The 17,425-nt window shown below is 38.8% G+C and overlaps 1 protein-coding gene across 1 annotated transcript in view; it reads left to right on the top strand.

Moving 5' to 3' along the window:
- The first annotated feature begins 741 nt into the window (after window positions 1–741).
- DNER (delta/notch like EGF repeat containing) overlaps window positions 742–17,425 on the top strand; it is a 135,105-nt gene continuing 118,421 nt past the window's right edge. Inside the window, exon 1 of the mRNA XM_050902366.1 lies at window positions 742–1,009. Within this exon, the coding sequence (XP_050758323.1) occupies window positions 755–1,009 (255 nt within the window). The 5' untranslated portion in view covers window positions 742–754. The remainder of the gene's footprint in view (window positions 1,010–17,425) is intronic.

Here is a 17,425-nt window from a genome sequence, read left to right as displayed (position 1 = left end):
GACAGGATTAGTTTTTATGCTTTCCTTCTGCCTCTACTTTGGTCTTAATAGAACTTTAAAGTAATTATCAGCAGATTACGCTTGTGAAACAGTAAATAAGAAGCGAACGCTGAATTGTTCCGAACAAGGAGTTTCTCTTTCAGGGTGTTTGTCTAACCCAGGGCAGCGCTCACCTCAGTGCGCTGGGGCGCCGAGCGCTATTGCATTGTCATTTACACCCGTCACGCGAACTGGAGGCACTGACGGAGCAGGAATGCCTCTCGGGCAGTTTAAGACGGCAGCAGTGCGTTAATAAACCGGCGTGCTGGATGCGCAGCGCCGGTCCCCGTACCCGAGCAGCTCGGCGCAGCCCGGCCGCCGTTCCCCCGCCCGGGGCAGATGGGGCGCGGGCGGGGGCGCAGCCCCGTCCGCTCCGACCTGAGCTCAGCCTTGGCTCTAGGGACGAAATAAGGCCGCCCTCGCTGCCCTCCGGAACCCGCCCTCCGTCCCGCTGCACGCCCGGGCTGCCGCCGCCCAGCGCCGACTGCCGGGGCCGGGGCCGGGGCCGGCTGCCGGGCGCGCGGCGTGCGGGCGGTTGCCCCCTGCCGGGCGCGCGGCGACGCGGCGGCTGGCTCCTCCCCGCCCAGTCCCCGCCCGCACGTTGCCCGGGGAACGGGGGTAGGGAGCAGCCGGGCGGCCGCCGCCTCCATCCCCTCCTTCCCTCGCCGCCGGTGCCCGCAGCGGAGCGGCACCCGCACCCGGACGCCCCGCCGCCATGCCCCGAGCCGCCCCGCTCCTCCTCCTGCTGCTCGCCCTGGCCCAGCGCCGCGCCTGCCTTCCCGGGCCGGTCACCGCCGCGCCCCCCGGCCGGGACCCCTGCCTCAGCCAGCCCTGCCGCAACAACGGCACCTGCTCGCCGGTGCCCGCCCGGGGCCCCGCCGCGCCCCGCCGCCTTCAGCTGCTCCTGCCCCAGCCTCCGGCCGCCTACAGCTGCGCTTGCCCCGCGGGGGTCACCGGCACCTCCTGCCAGGTAAGGGGCGCGCCGAGAGCGCCCTGCGCGCCCCCCTCGGCCTCTCCCGGGGTGCTCCCGCCTCAGCGCCTCCGCTCCCGCCTCAGCGCCTCCCCCCCCGCCCTGCGTCCTTGTGCCCCTCCCTGCCCTTGGGTGTCCCCGCTCGGTCTGCGGCTGGCTCCCTCCCGTCCTCGGGCCGCCTCACCCCTACCCCGTCTGCGGGCGTCTCTGCCCGCCCTGTCTCGCTCCGCACCGAGCCATTCCGGTGCCTGTTTGCCGGCCCGTCCGCCCCAGGAGGCGCGCAGCGGCGGCCAGTGCCCGTTCCCCTGGCGGGCGGTGTCCCCTCCCGCGCGCGGCCGCTCCCTCCCGCCGGCTCCTCGCGCGGCAGCCGTTGGTGCCGTTAACGGCCGCCGCGGGCCCCCAGGGCTGCGGGCGGCCTCGGCTCTCCCCCGGGCTTTCCGAGGGGTGGCGGCCCTTCATGCCGGTGGACGCGTAACGCGGGTGCCGGTACTGCGAGCGACGGGCTTGGAGCCGTGCCGTGGGCTGGCTGCCGAGCCGAGGGGAGAGCCGGTACCCCCGGGCATGAAACGGACCGACGGCGTGTAAGGGGCTCGGTTAGAGGTGAATGAGGCTGAGCTCAGCCAGTGCCTTCCACGTTAATCTCAGTACTATAGCCATCGCCCACCGTCCAGTCCTCGCAATTTATTTAGTATTGACTTATTTTAAGGTGAAAAGGATGGTCCCTGGAAGTGGGTGCTGTATTGCATTGAATACTAATCATTAAATCCTGTCTCCAGTGGTTATTTTCATAGGTTAGGAGTGCTTGTTCACACGTTTCGGGTGCTTCTTGGATTGATTTTGAATTCTGAAAGGTCAGAATGCTCAGAGCAGGGATAATGATCTAAAATATGGAGAGGCAATAAGCAGTATCTTTCTAATGTGCTTGGTGATATTGGGATTTAATGTAATAATATAATCGAATTTAATTATTGTCATGTGAAGATTGTAAATTTTTTTTTTGTCTCTAGTGTTAAGGATGAAAATCTTTATCATGTTCAGAAATTCAGAAAAACTTAATCTTTGTATCTTCAGATAAGGAAAAGCAGGCGTAGGGACAAAGAGGTTTGTTTCCTGCATATGTATATGATGGTTTACTTTCTGTGACAGCAGTGTACAAAAGACTATATGGATTGGCTACCATTTCTTTATCAATGCTCTCTGTTTTAAGTGGATTTGACATAGAAGCAAACGAATTCAAGTAAATTCAGTTTGCTTTTTAGGTTTTTTTTTTATGTTCCTTGGTCATGTAGTATCTGAACTATACTGTTGAATAGATGAAAGGGATAATACATTTACTGAAGACTTAATGTGTAGGTGAGTATAAAAGTCATTGTAAAGTAGGAGCACTATGCACACAGAGTTCTGTGCTTGCCTTGAAATGTCTCAGCTGATTCAGTGTAACAATGAAAGTGAAAATCTCACTAATGAGATTCTGTGAAATCAGAGAGATGAAAGTGGATTAAATAGATTTCTCTTTGTCTAATTTTAGCTCTTGTCCTCTTAAGAGTTTACTATGTTTCTATCACTACAAAGAGAAAGAGAGTGCTGCCTGTTTGCTTCTGCTTGTTGCTGTTAGACTTAAGTGTCTGAGATCCATGACTGAAAGATTAATGACCCTTTTAAAGACTTAGTAAAATGTAATGCTTGCTGGCATCATACCTCCTGTGAAGTGTTGTGCTTGGGGAACTGGATTTAATTGTTTTTCTAATAAAAGAGGCAATATTTGCATAGCAGTTATGCTTTTTATTAACTAATAAGGGGAGGCTTACAGTGTCATACATTTTGTTTCTTTTTATAAAATACTGAGTAATGACCCTTGCAAGGAAAACTGATAAATGAATGCTACTTCTAGCTATCATGTCAGCAGTTGAAGTATGGACGCTAGTTAGCTATGAAAAGTTAATATGGTTTTGAAATGTAACTTTAATTAACTAGAGAGCAGGCAGGTTTTTTAGAGGGGTAATATAAACACAATATATCCATAGTTGAGGTTTTGCTCACTTTATCGAAATAGGAAATAAATAAATATTGTACAAATGCATTAGTTCTTGTGTTGCTCTGTCGTTCAGATGCCTAATAGCTTAAACTTCTGTAAAGAAAGGTAAAAACAGTCATGTTTTCTAATTCAATAATAAATAACTGTAAGGATCTTACAAGAAAAAATCCTTATAGTTATTTTATCTGTTAACGGTTGTGAGAAAACTACGGGCTAAATCAGAGGATTATTGGGATGTATCTAGACAGGGGGTTTTCATCTTATTGCTGAGGTTTTTATTGAACAGTTGGACTTGCAGAGGGGAATGCCAAGAGGGGAAAAAAGAACAGGAATAATTATGCTTAAATACCCAGATCATGGAAGGCAAGTTTGCATTTTTGGAATGTGTGATGGAGCTGGAGTTCTTCGGGAATCCCACACCCTAAAAATATAGAATTACTTTCATGTTACTTCTTGTAGTGAAAGCAATATTTTGCCGATTCTGCTCAGATGTGTTGAGACGTAGAATGAAGAAAAAATGTTCTAAATGTGCCTACAAGTCAACTGGGCACAGTGAAGTGATAATGTAGAAGGATTGCTAACAGTCAACGTTGGAGATTGCCCACAAATTTTGTTACTGAAGTTTTACTGTAACTGGTTTTCATGCACTTGACGATGCTGGTGCTGGCAAGGGAAAAGAATAAAACTGACATCACATACACATGAGATACTTCTAAAAGTCCAGAGCTTTCCTATCACCAAGTGACATATTTAACTTGGACTTAAGCCAATTCCATGATCTTATGTTATAATTGCTTTAGTAACTCATTATTTATTTAACAACAGAAATTATAGGTCTTCTTAGTAATCCATCCCATGAATTATGCATGTGTATATATCTCACATTACTTACAGTTTGAATATACTTGTTTTGCAAACTTCAGGTTTGTTTCGTTATGGATTGTTTGGTTTCACATTGCGGGACTTTGCTCTAATTTAACTCCATTTCTTTTCATGGTTGTGAATTTTTTCCCATTTCTCTTTACCATTGTTCTAGTCTCTGTAAAGAAAAAATAGAAATAATGTGTTGAAGTATCTTAAACTTTAGTCTGAGCAAAGAAATCACATGTATTCCCAAGGAAACTGTACAAAAATTATAGTGAATTCAGCTGCCTTTCTGCAGGAATTTGAAATTGGCCAATTCTCAGCTTTATACTGAGAGAATTTGATGAAATAAATTGAAATGAACTGAGTAACAGCTATTAAAGTTCCCTAAACTTTATATTCCCTAAATTTTTACTTATATTTTACTTTGAAAAGCAATCTTTAACCTTTATTTCTAACGACTAGTCTAGTGACTACTCTATTATTTCTAATGACATGTATAATCCAATAAAATTGTTTTTCTTGATCAGGAAAGTTTTATGTAAAAATTGATTTGTGTTAGTGCCTTACAAAATAATTTTAGAGACATAGGGTACAAAATAACTAAATAGGAAATGAAAAATTTCATGATAGACTTTGTCATTTGCTTAAAAATACGGAATCTGAACTTAGCTTGTTGCATTAAATTGCATGATGTTTATTTGGTTCCATGCTAGTGCTAATTTCATTAAAAGACTATCACGTGAAGAAACATTAATTTATTGATGTATTTTAAAATACTGTCATACATGCTTTGTTTGAGTTGCTTCTCTTGTTTTTGTTTGTTTTGTTTTTTATTTTTTTCTTCTCTCCTTTGGTTGATAATTTTCCCTCATTCTTTTACCTTGGTGCTTTTTAATATGCTTTTAGTTATCTTATAGATTGTGTCAGTAATCAAAACTAGAAAACAAGTAGTGTCCAAGCATACTGAACCAGCATTCTGACTTTGCAGCAGTTTTCTTTTATATAGTCTGATTAGTGATGACTGGATGTTCCACTGCTGAGCGTGACATGGTAGCCACTGATGTAATAGCATTTTTTAGTTAGTATTGAAATTATTATTTTAGTAGCAAAAAGGTCTCTTTGGTCTTGGGGAGGATTTGTTGTGTTCACTCTAATGGCTATCTTTCCACACCTATAGTGGAAAATATTTTTTAAATGTAATTGTGGACAGCTTATTTAAAATGGAATTCTAGAAAGCTGTAACCTGAGTTTAAAAAAGTCAAGGAAGGAACTGATATTATAAAAACTAATACAAATAGACAGTAGATTATCTTTTAAATTTTGTTCTTAGAATGATATCCCCCCCTGAATTTCTGCCTGATTATTTTTTTCTTCATTGTCTCCCTTTTTTTGTACTTTTGAATGCTAGGTGAATTTATTCTTGTCTTTGATCATGGTATTTGAATGTTTGTAGACTATACTGCAGGGATTTCTATTTTTTGCTGTGTGCCCCCTGCTTCTATTTTTTTATCCTGTGTTGGGTTTTTGTTTCTTTTTCTTTGAATTTATTTCTGTTGTCAATAGATTTCTGATACTGTGCTGTTTAATGCTGAATGCGGAAATCTAGGGTTAGCAAACTCCTGCACAAAGAAGGATTATTGTTTCTGGAATCACTGGTCTAATACTTCAGAGTAAGTGGTACAAAATTTCATTGGCCAGGTTATTTCAGGTTGCACTGGACAGTGCTGTGTAAAAGGACATCCTTTAATCTAGCTGCTAAATCACCTTCATGTCAGTATCCTGATTAATTCTTCACAAGATCCTGTTTTCCATTAAGTGCTGACATCCTTTCTGAAAGGTCTCTGAATAATCCTTGAATTCATAATGAATTCTCTAGCATATTTAAAATGCTATTTTTTCCATTCTGTACTCATTAATGAAGGGTATATACTTAGATCATGCGGTTATTGTGATGCAAGTGTTTTGTTATGTGACCATTCTGTTTGCTCGTTCATAAGAGTAAATTGTATAGTTAGCAGATGCCCTGGAGTTTTCTTGTTTTATTTGGACATAGTTTAGCTTGAGTTCTGAGGTACCATGTTGTTTTCTGCTGACTAACTCTGCTAACTCTTGCAGTGCTTTCAAGTTGCAGAATTTAAATATTTACATTGATGCATATACTGTGTGTGAGAAGAGGCTGCGAGAGCTCGGTTTGTTTTTCTTGGAGAAGAGGAGCTAAGGGGGAACTAAGTACCATTCTCAGCTACCTAATGGGTGGTCATAGAGAAGATGGAGCAAGACTTTTCTCAGACGTGGTCAGTGAAAGGACGAGAGGTGACACACATGTTATAGTAGGGGAAGTTCCAGTTAAATTTAAGGAAAAATGTTGCTCACAATGATGGTAGTCAAACAGTGGAACAGGCACTTAGAACAGTTGTGGCATCTCCATCCTTTGAGATTTGGGGCTTGAGTGGCCAAGGCCCCAAGCACCTTGGCTTAGCATTAGCCTCGGCCTGGCCAGGGGTTGGACCAGAGAACTCCCTCACGTCCCTTCCAGCCTAAATCATTCTATGATTCTGTTCTGTGATTCTGTATATACACACACCTGTATTCCCCCCCCCCCCCCCCCCCCCCCCCCCCCCCCCCCGATTTTTCATTTGCCCGTTACTCTTGTCCTGTTCCTGCCTCCCCTTTGCTGGATATTTAAATTATTTCCATGTTATTATATGTATATGTTTTACATCAACTCTAGACTGTACTTGGAAGCTGACAAACTTGGGTGCAGTGCAAGCAGGAGTTCTAAGATGGCAATATTAGTATTAGATAAGATATCTGAAAAATCTTTAGTATTAATTTCAAGCCACTTTGTTTACAGCTCTTTTCGTCACAAATTGGTATACTCACATTTCATAGTCATTGTTGAGTTTTTTTTTTCAAGTAACAGTCATATGTCACACAGGACTGATGGATATTATTTGTTTTCTGTGAGTTTTTGTGATCTGTAAGTGAAATGTTGTTCAGGTACCTCATGAACTTTGATCTCCATGCTTGCAGTGGAACTGATGAAGTTCTGCAGTATGGAGATGTGAGGTATCAAATATGGGGAACATTAGCACAGAATAAATGAATGTGAAAAATAGTTTCTCCACCTAAATTATTTTAGCTATTATAACATCTGTTTTCTCTAAGTGTAGTAGAAATATATTTCCAGTCAGAAATCTAAGCTTTTCAAATTAGCATCTTGCCTTGAAGCGTATCATGTGAAAATATGTGAGCGAGAGAACTATAATTCAGCAATTTCCAAAGCAGTCAATACAGAATTATGCTGTGATTTTTGCCATTGGATCTAAACAAATTTATTCTAAATTTCTGTAGAATAAAACTGGAATAAGGTAATAACCCAAACTGTCTCAATTATATAAGTGGTTATTATTTGGGTATCATCTGCACACTAACCTTCGTGAATCTTTGTATTCTCTCTTTCAATGTCTTGAAATACTCCCTTTAAATCTGTTCAAAATAGTTCTTTTTAAATGTTAGTCAGGTCATTACATAGTGCAAATTATTTGGTTCTGAAAAATTCCATCATATAAGTGAAAGTTTCAAGTGTTGATTTTAATAATTTTTTGTGATTAAAGATTGCAAAGAGATGGATCAGGTGTAAAGTAACTAATAATAGAAGATATGCTGTACTAAGATGCTTCAGCTTTTTCATATGTCGTATTTCATTGCAGTTTATGTTCTTTGATCTGAGAGAATTACTTTGCAATGATATCTGTTTAAAAACTAGTGTTGTTTTACTGTCCTTTGGAATACCTAACTTGATGTTGTCATTTGTATATGAGTAGCTCTGGAAATCCTCTTTAGTGGAGCAGGTTCCCAATGTACTAGGAGAGTACCTTCTCTTGAATACAAGACAAGAATCAACAGAATATGGACAGGAAAACAAACAATATTGCTTAAAATACTGGAGTTACGTGACTTGATTCAGTGTTACAGGAGGTAGAAATGCTCCCCTCTTATTGAGGGCTCTCACAGAATCTTCTACATATTTCCCTTCTGAGAAGTACTTGCTTGAGATCAATAATTTCAGAAATGGCATTTAGCAGGATTTCAGCTTGATCATGGGATCATGAGACCAGAAATCTTAGAAGATGATGCAAGAAATTCCATTTTAATAGGCAGACATAAGTCTTCTCAAAATAGTGTCCACTTAACCCTAAACATAGGTTGGTGGGGTTTTGTTTTTGTTTTTTTGGTGCTTGCTGTCATAGCTCGCTCTGTTGTTGTTAAATATCAAGTCCCTCATTTATTCCTAGTAACTCTTTTTGGCTGGGATACATTTGTGTTCCAATGAATCCCACAGATTAATTGCATGGAAAACACAATTTTATTAGTTTTTATTTTCTGTATTTCAATTTAATTGAATTTCCCTGTTCTTTTTTTTTCCTTTTAAAAGTGAATTATTCCACTCTTCCCTCCTTGTGCATGTAGTGAATGTTTTTCTTTCCTGCAGTGTCCTTTCTGAGCTGAATAGATTGAGCTAATAACAATATTCCTGTTGGTTGCTGGTTAATCTAAATACAGTCTGTTTTGTACAATGCTAAATCCCATTTTTTATGTCTGCTGAGAGGTTACCTGTTCTTTTGACAACTGCATTAGAGGGAAGGCTTCAATAATATCCACAATTTTTTTTTTTTTAACCTTTTGGTTGATATAGGTGAACTGAGTTCAGCAACCTACCTAGAGGTGTCTGATTGTGGTGTGGTGATCCCCAAACGAAAGCATCCATATTTAAAGTGCGTCCATGTCAATTGAAAGCACGGTGTTTGGCAAGAGTAGGGCTAATTTCAGTAAAAATTTCTTAGTGGCATTTAAGTCAAAATCTAAAGGTAAAAGCAGTTTAGTATGTGCATTTGACATTGCAGAGCATCATTTATTAAGAGTCTTTACTTGATTCTCTGTTTTTAAGCAAAAAAATAGGTTTGTTGAACTTTTTGTTTCTGTATGGTTTTGTCAATTTATATTTTATAGGAATAATGTAAACACTGAAATAAATGTCCTCTGGAGAGAAACTTGTCACTCATCGATATGAGCTACACAAAATATAAATTACAATTGTATTATTAGGAAAAAGATCTTGAACGGCATTACAATTGTTGCAACTTTCCACCAGTTTTGTAACAGTGGAAATGCACATCAAGATATACATTGAGAAAAGTAATGTTTGCTTGATAAGAAAACTCTTTAATTTGTTCTGTTAGTGGAGTATAATCTGTTACAAAGAAGCACTCTTGCATTCAAAAGCTGATTTGTATGCCACATATGTAACCTGTTTGAGTTCAGCAATACATATCACTGCCCTATATTATTTTTCAAGTTTGCCTTGGTTTGTTTTACAATTATACAGGCCGTAGTAAGTGTAACAATTATACTGTATTATTTAGTATTATATTCTGCTGTAAACCTGAAAAAATAGCTATAAAGTCTGTAGAAAGGTCTGAAAGTGATATATCGTGACTAGGAATGGGGAATATCAGGGCTTGGTGCTTGGAATTCTCACTGCCTTGCTGAGTCACTCTGTGCAAAACTCTTACCACCTTCTTAGATTTCTCCTCTATGAATTCAGATAATCCTGGGTGTTCAAAAGGTTAGTTTGTGAATGTGTATGAAGGCTTTAAGAATGTTGAGTGAAAAGCACTTTACAAGGAAGCATAGTATTGAAATGCCAGATTCTGAATTACCTGTCAGTGGCGTATCAGAATATATTTAAATTGTAAGGAAAAAAGCCTTCTTACTAAAAAAAAAAAAAAAAATCAAACATTTAGACTATTTCTTTGTCTGGCAAATACTCAGTCTAGCAGTCTACAGATTAATTTAGTTTCGTAATGTTCTTTCCTGCTGGAAGCAGGGGCAATAGATCAATGATCAGTATTTCAAAGACTTCTGTAGCAAAGGTGTTTGTGAACAAGGTGCTGTTGAATAAGGTAAGAACAGGATTCAATTTGTGAAAGTAGGGTGGTTGTACTGAGATAAGGTCAATGAATGTTAATGATTTTGGGAACTTTGTTGTACTTCATGTATTAGTTACAACAGCAACCGTATTGTCAGTTTGAGAAGACTTTTGGGTATCTTCAGGAACAGTAGCTGTAAAAAGAGTAACAAGATATGATTCCTTTTCTTTACAACAAGCCTCATTTTAAGTCTAGGTTGCCCTTATGTAGTCCTTTGTACTGGACCTAATAAAGCTGAAGCTTGTTGCTGACAAATGCACAAGAGAAGGAATAATTTCAGCTAACCATGCATATTCTAAATAAACTCTGATTATTTGGGAGGAAGACCCATACGTTTTGGTGGTGGTATGTTGAATAATCCTCACTGAGCCTGAGTGCTCAAAATGCAAATAATTTAAAGATGTGCAGATAATGTCACAAGAGAACAGAAGCTGTTTTAGAATGCTGTTCCCTTCTATGAATGAACAGTACTTAATCCCCTGAAATCAAGTTCAGGTAACTTTACTTACAAGACAGAGAGGGCAGAAATAGATATGATCCAGAGAAAGGGCAGCAGAAGTGGTTAGTGGATGTGGAAAGACTTGAATAACCTGGGAGAAACAACTTCTTCACTTTTACACAGAGACAAACAAGAAGAGTCTGAATAAAAGGTAATCTTGTGACAAGGACAGTGCTTTAAAAAAAACAACAGGAATGAGACAGTTAAATTCTTTTGGGCATCAGCTAATGTGATACGATTTGTAATCAACAAATGTGGCTAAGGAAAATATATGGACCATTTTCTGTAATTTTCCAGACCTGGTATGTTGCTGTGATCTCCCTTTGAAGTAGTTGGTAGTAGCGTTTGTCAATAAGGACACTAACTATCACCATGAACCATATGGCAATTCTTATGTTTCTTATTCAGCCCTAATGATTTGTGCTTTAAATTCAGCAAATCTGTAAAAATTCATGCAAATTTTATTTGTATTTTTGTTTTAAAGGTTTTAACAGATGTATGGTTTCTTCTGCTGAAGAAATAAGGCAAATTGTTAAATACCTTTTACCAAAATCAAATTAATGAATGAATCTCAGTAATGGCAAACCAAAATATATGGCTTAGGTTTCATACAGACCTAGCATTCTATTAATAACTTGTAATTGACTATGTGCATGTACTTCTATTGTAATCTAATTTTCAGGCAAATATAACTGAATGTTATTAAACAGAAGGAAGTAAAGATGGCCATGTAGAAGTCTAATAATTTATAAGCTAAGTGCCTTTTGTGTTGAGAGTCCTAATTCTGCTGTCTGGTTGGAAGGGAGTTGTTTTCTAGCAGTTGTTGTCAGTATGGAACACCAAAGTTGTGTTCTTGTATGTAGGGATCTGAGAAACTTTATCATTTGAGAATGCCTTTGAATTTCAGTGAGTTGTTTCATGAGGTTTAGTGACATAGGTAGGGTCTGTAAGACCAGATACTTGATTAATTCCTTTTAAGGCTACAGTGTACTGTGCGATGATGGCGTATGTGACAACTGAAGAAAATGGTGTTGAGTCCCATGGGAAATTAACATGTTTAATTGAAGAAAGGACAAATTGACTTAATTTACATAACTGTAATAGGACTCTAATGTTAAAATTTGGCAAACTATTGCCTCTTGAAAGTAATGGAAAGGTACTGGGTTGATGTTATAGAAATTCTTGATAATCTTTCTGAGGGTGCGGGGGGATCTGGCTTGTATAGAGAGTGCTAAAAATGTGGAACATCTTTAAAGGGCTGCTTGAGACTCCACTATGACATCTCTTAAAGGTGAAGTATACTCATAGTAATTTCTTTGTCTAAATAATAAATGTAAGTTTAGAACTAGTTATTTCAGTAACCATTTGAACTTGGGTTTCTTGGTGCTCCTGAAATGTAGCAAAGAAATTCTCTAAGGTGAACTAATACCAGAGCAAGGTCAGCTGTGCTACTCGCTTCCAAAACACCTTTCTTCCCAATTAAACAGCTTCCCTTGCAACATCAAATTTTAACTCTTTCTGCAGATGAGTGAGAAAGAATCACTGTAACTATTAATCCGTCCTGCCTTTTCACAAAGGCCTGCTTAAGAACAGCATGATAGATTTATCAGTTACAGGTATGCCCTCTGATTATCAAGTCCTGCTAGCAGTAGCATGTAGCAAACCGGGGTATGGGCCAAAACCTCACTATATTTGATTTAGGAATATGGAGGATTTTCTGTTAGCATAACATATTAGTGAGTGATTTAACTATATTTTATGTTTATACGAGATAATCAATTGAAGGATACTCTGGAAGGACAGCTGTGCTAGCAAACGTTATTGTGTAAGTGACGTACAGTGAACACAAGTGTAGCATCTTAGTTGATTTCTGCATGATGTATATGCTTTTCACTTTGTAATCAGTACTGCAGCAGCTTCCAACTTGGGATTTCTAGTTCTGAGGACCACATTTTTCTTTTTCAAAATACACTCACATGCAGTTCTATTCTGTATTCTCAGATTTTCTAGCCTCCTTGCCTAGGGTGTGAAAGTAGACCCCACTTGGAGGTGGGGCCTTTATTGCAAGCAGCTATTGATCCCTGAGAGCTGCTGGCTGGTAGAAGCTCTTCCAAGCTCCTTGACACTAAGGAGGGCAGTTCTGTGAAGCTGAGAAGTCTTGAGAGCTTCAAGTTACCCTGGCAGTCTTACGTCTTTGAAATTCTCTTCTGTGACTGAGAGCGGGGCTGCAGCTCAGGGCTTCAAGGTGCTGTGTTCCCAGATCTTCGAGCAGAACACTAGTGCTTCAATAGGGAGGGTAGCTTCACCAGAAAGCTTCCATCAGAAACATATCCATGATTTGGCCTCCTCTGATCAGCTGAAACCAGGACAAGGTGCCAGCACAAAACTCTTTTTATTCAATGAACTGTCATTTTCTGATAGCCCCTGTGTTCCGTCAGAAGTTGCTACCAACTGTAAGAAGTGCGGTACAGTAGAGTCTAGTGGGAAAAGTTCCTGAGTATTTAATTGTGTATTGATTTAGATGTTAACATTGCCATAATCTAATCTAATTTTGGAGATAATTGTAAAAATTTAGAGTATCAGTTGTTGATCTACACAGTTTATTTTTCTCCATCTTTTTAAAATAACACAGATGAGGTTCTCTATGTTTGTCAAGGGAATTGTAAAGGTGTTAGGTTGATTTTGGAAAACTTTAATATATGGATGCATAAAAGCAAGACTGCAAAGATCTGGGTGTAAATTTGCTACCTATGTTGTTATGTTCATGCTATTGATGCTATTAGTGTTAATGCTACACTGAATAAAGTTGGATTGAGATGGCTTATGTGTGTTTACTGTGGGGTACAACTATGTAAGTATGGGTACATAAGTATGTGTCTTGAAGTAGCTGCTGCTCTGCAAGCTTATCTCCTGTTTTATCCTGTAGTAACTTGCCTGTTTGTTTATGGAAATAAACATCAATGAAACTAATTCCTAAGATCTAAAAATGCTGCCAGTTGGAAGTGGGATGAACAACAAATCATCTTTTTGGCAGAGCTGAGATGATGCAGGTTTTGTGTATTTTTTATGTTAGAATCTGTGGTTTACTTTGTTTAATAAAATATTTAGTTACCTTTTTCCATACTCTTCTCTATATCCGAAGTGTCTTCCTTTTTCATGGCACCAAATTCTTTTTTGTCCTATAAATCTCAAGCTACCGTAATAATCCAGCTGATTTTCAGTTACTGACCTTCACTGTTCTCTCTCCTTTTTTCTTTTTTTTTTTTTTTTTTTTTTGGTCTTCCCAGTGTATTAACAAAAAATGTCACATGGGAAAGTTGCTGATGGAGCTTGCATCTCTTATTTCAGGAGAATTTTCTTTCTTTCTTTCTAAAGACAATAGCATCAAACCCAGAGGAAACAAAAGTTGATGTAGGGATGTTTCAGTGCAGAAACTGATTTGGTTGCAGTCATTGAATTGTGGGATGAGTACAAAAATAAGTCATAGTCCCTTTAGACCTCCTGAAATAAGTGGGATGAAGAAGAGTATAGAATATGATGCTGTGTGTTTGCATTTCTTTACTTAAGACATGAAATAGAGGCAGCGCCAGGAAAAAAAGGATAAAAGTTAAACTTTATGGGTTGAATATTAGCTTGTATAACAGATAAGCTGAAATATTTGCTGTAGATATTCATAGTAGGATGAGGAAATCAATATGTTCAGGCTTAATCACAGAGCACTTGTGGCTGTGTTCTGGAATTTCACAGTTGTAGAAGCTTTGATTTAATGTACAAAATATACTGTGAGCAAGGGAAGTGTGCATTGTTGTGTTTGCTAGTTTGGAAAGGAAGAACTGGGCTGGGGTCCTAGTGTGTCATCCACATCTACAGCATTGCTCCTGAACCACCAAGCTGCCCTTGCCTTTGACCTTCGCAGTGTTTGGAATAATTTTGAGGATACTAGCTAAATGAGTAAATAGATACAACAAGTGACCATTAGAAGGCAATCTATTTGAAATAATTTCTATATATGTTTTCCTGGTTTTGTTCTACCTTTCTAAGAATAAAATCTGTTCAATTCCCAGTTCACTTGATGCTTAGGCATCTGTTCAATGCCTAAGATTTCTTTCACTGTAGTTGCAGGAATGTAATTTCTGTAGCTTTTGTTGACGTCTTTTAACTTTGAGTTGCATAAATAAAGTCAACTTCTAAAAATAATTTTTATTTTCTTTTTAGACAGAGGATTCAGATGCTGAAAAAGTCTGACAGCTTCTTTTCTTGCTTGAATTGCATTTCAGTGTCATTGTGGGATTTTCATTTTAGTACTGACAGTTCTTTAGGTATAAGTAAAATGATAGTTGGTTTGCATTTTCTGTGTCTCAGCTAGGTGAATTCACGTAATGTATCTCAGAGAATTTGACTGTTGGCCTTTTCTTTAGCACCTGCCTGTATTCCAGGTCCAAATAAATGCATTAATGATACTGCATAATGTTCCAGGTGTCTTTCTCACTCTCATGGGTATGAAAGGATTATGAATTTCTATGTTCCTATTATATGTTATGTACCATTGTTCAAGTGGATTCAGCAACCCAAATTATTTTTAGTCATCTGTATGGATTTCTAAATTTTACTTCCTCTTAAAACAGCATTCTTCTATAATACAGAAGCAGACATAGTTAAACATCTGCCATAGGATTTCACAAGAATAGAAATAGCAAGAACTAATTTTTGGCATCAAGGTATGAATTGGAATATACAAGAAGCAGATAGAGAAAAAATAGGTAATTTTCATTGCTGATGACTTTCCGAATATAATAATGACATTTTATTCTCCTTTCCTTTTCCCTGATTTGCATTTCCATAGTGAATGCTAGAGAACTAACTAGAGTGATCCAGTTAGTTTTCATTTACTCCTATTACACAAATTAAGGACTTTTCATAGGTAAAATATTATTGCTCAGCAGTAGTAACTACAGCAGTGACTTAACACTGTTAGAAATATTTTCCAGCTTTTCAGTTCTGAAGAATTTAGTAAAACTTGCTAAGCACTTGACAAATTTAGTAGATTTCCCTACCTTTGACTAACTTCTTAACCCTGTCCAATTTTAAGTAATGTTGTTATTTCAGAATAGTTTTTAGATCTTTATCTTTTTTAGATCTTATTTCCACTTTGGCCAATAACTGATGTAGAAGTCGCATACCTTTTTGGTAAGGTCATAGTGCATAGTCATCTGCGTCAATTTGGAAGTGGGAGTGGAATGCGTCTATTCTTATTCCAGATCGAATGAGATGATTCTTCTAGAAAGGAAGTTGTTTCTCTAAAATTCCTTTCTGTGAAATATGCTGGGGTTCAGTCTTTATCGTTCTTCACTGCCAATAATTTTTGGTTTTATCGATCAGATTGAGTTTCTGAGGGACTAAGGCCTTTAATGAGTTCTTCCAGATGTGGTTGCAGCTTGGTAATTGTGCTACTGTTTCTGTTTTCTTCTGGAAAAGTATTTCTGGAGCAAGTAGATGGCTCCTGTCACCAAGTTAGCTGAGGAGGATGGCTCATACAGGAGAGTGGGAATTGTACCTGCAAATCCGATGAAGCAGAGGCATCATTGTGAACAAATTGGTTTTCAATATTTTACTGTTAAAGTAAAAGAGCTTTGTGGAAAGTCAGATGACAAAAGTACTGTGCATCTCTTACTAGTGTCGCAATTCAGCTTCTTGCTCTGTTTTAACTAACAAGACCATATAGCTACTTCGTTCTCTTTCTATACCTGAGATAACTCAGTGCACCTTGGTAGTGTAAGTAAAATCGAGATTCAATTTTTGTGTGGTTTTTGGAATAGATTTTGAATAATCTGTTGTTGAAGCTGTGTAACAGTAACTTCTTCCTAGCAACATTTTAAATAATTATCTACTCTACAATGATACATTTGAGCTTAACAATTGTACTAGACTCCCATCATTAATATGTGTATATATAAATACACTAAAAATGGTGAGCCAACTGTGGTTTAATTTTTTGACGGTGGGTAGTGGTGCTGCTGACATTCTTAAAGAAGCTTATTTCTCATTAAAAATCAGTTATGCCCAGATTGTCCAGGTACTCTGAAATGACTTGATTTCAGCAGTGCAGCTCAGAGGCCTTGCTCTGAATCCTTGAGTCATTTGCTGTGCTGTATAGATGTGGTAAGCACGGTTTGTCCTAGCTACCCTTGTCTTTTATGCTTTCACTGTGCATTGCTATAGGGTGAGTTCTATGTCTGATTCTATGTGAAGATAAAAGATTTGACATGACTCGATGAGATGAATGAAGAAAACAATAAGAGTCTGTTTTGCAGGCATATTTAAATTCATAATTAAAGACTGTTTCCATTGCTTTCAGCTGATTGTGGATTGGATCAATAGTCTGCAATAGTGACCAATATCTGCAAGATCACATTATTGGTCAATTCATATAAAAGAGTTCTGGCTACAAATAATTAAATAGATGTAGGAAAAAATCCTGCCCCTGCCCTGCTTTTTCTTCCTTGCCTCCTGCCTGATCTGTTAAGAATGTCTTTTTGATCTAAAGGTTTGCAAACTTGGTATTGCAAGGCTTGGCTTATAATCTGCCCCTAGAAATTTTCTCAAAATTTTTTTCAACATCAAAAGTTTCTGTATCTCTATAATGCTGAAAAAAGAAATGTTCACACTTCACTCTGCAAATCTCCTGATATTATGAGAAAAATGTAGGTCTTCAGACCACAAAATGGGCTCTGTAATTTTCATTTCAAGTATAGTACAAACTTTCTTGTACAATCTAGCAATATGGTGACCTTTTAGAGCTCACAGAGGTGCTCTTCAGAGCTGGTAAGTACTGTAGTTTTTCTCCAGCTCATACTAATTTACTTTCGTTATGGTCCATTTCAGATTTATTCTGGAAGTTTTTTAGTATGTGGTCTAGCAATCTGGTGGATTTTGGTCCTGTATTTAGTTTTGGCAAGGTCTTAATTTGGTCCCCCTTTTATTTTTACTTTTCCCACTTTACCTTGTCACAGGATGTTATTTTA

Source organism: Gymnogyps californianus, chromosome 10 (genome assembly GCF_018139145.2).
Source record: "Gymnogyps californianus isolate 813 chromosome 10, ASM1813914v2, whole genome shotgun sequence".
In the NCBI taxonomy this organism is placed as follows: Eukaryota; Metazoa; Chordata; class Aves; order Accipitriformes; family Cathartidae; genus Gymnogyps; species Gymnogyps californianus.
Note: the sequence above shows the minus strand (reverse complement) of the source record. Positions and strands in the feature narration are given on the sequence as shown.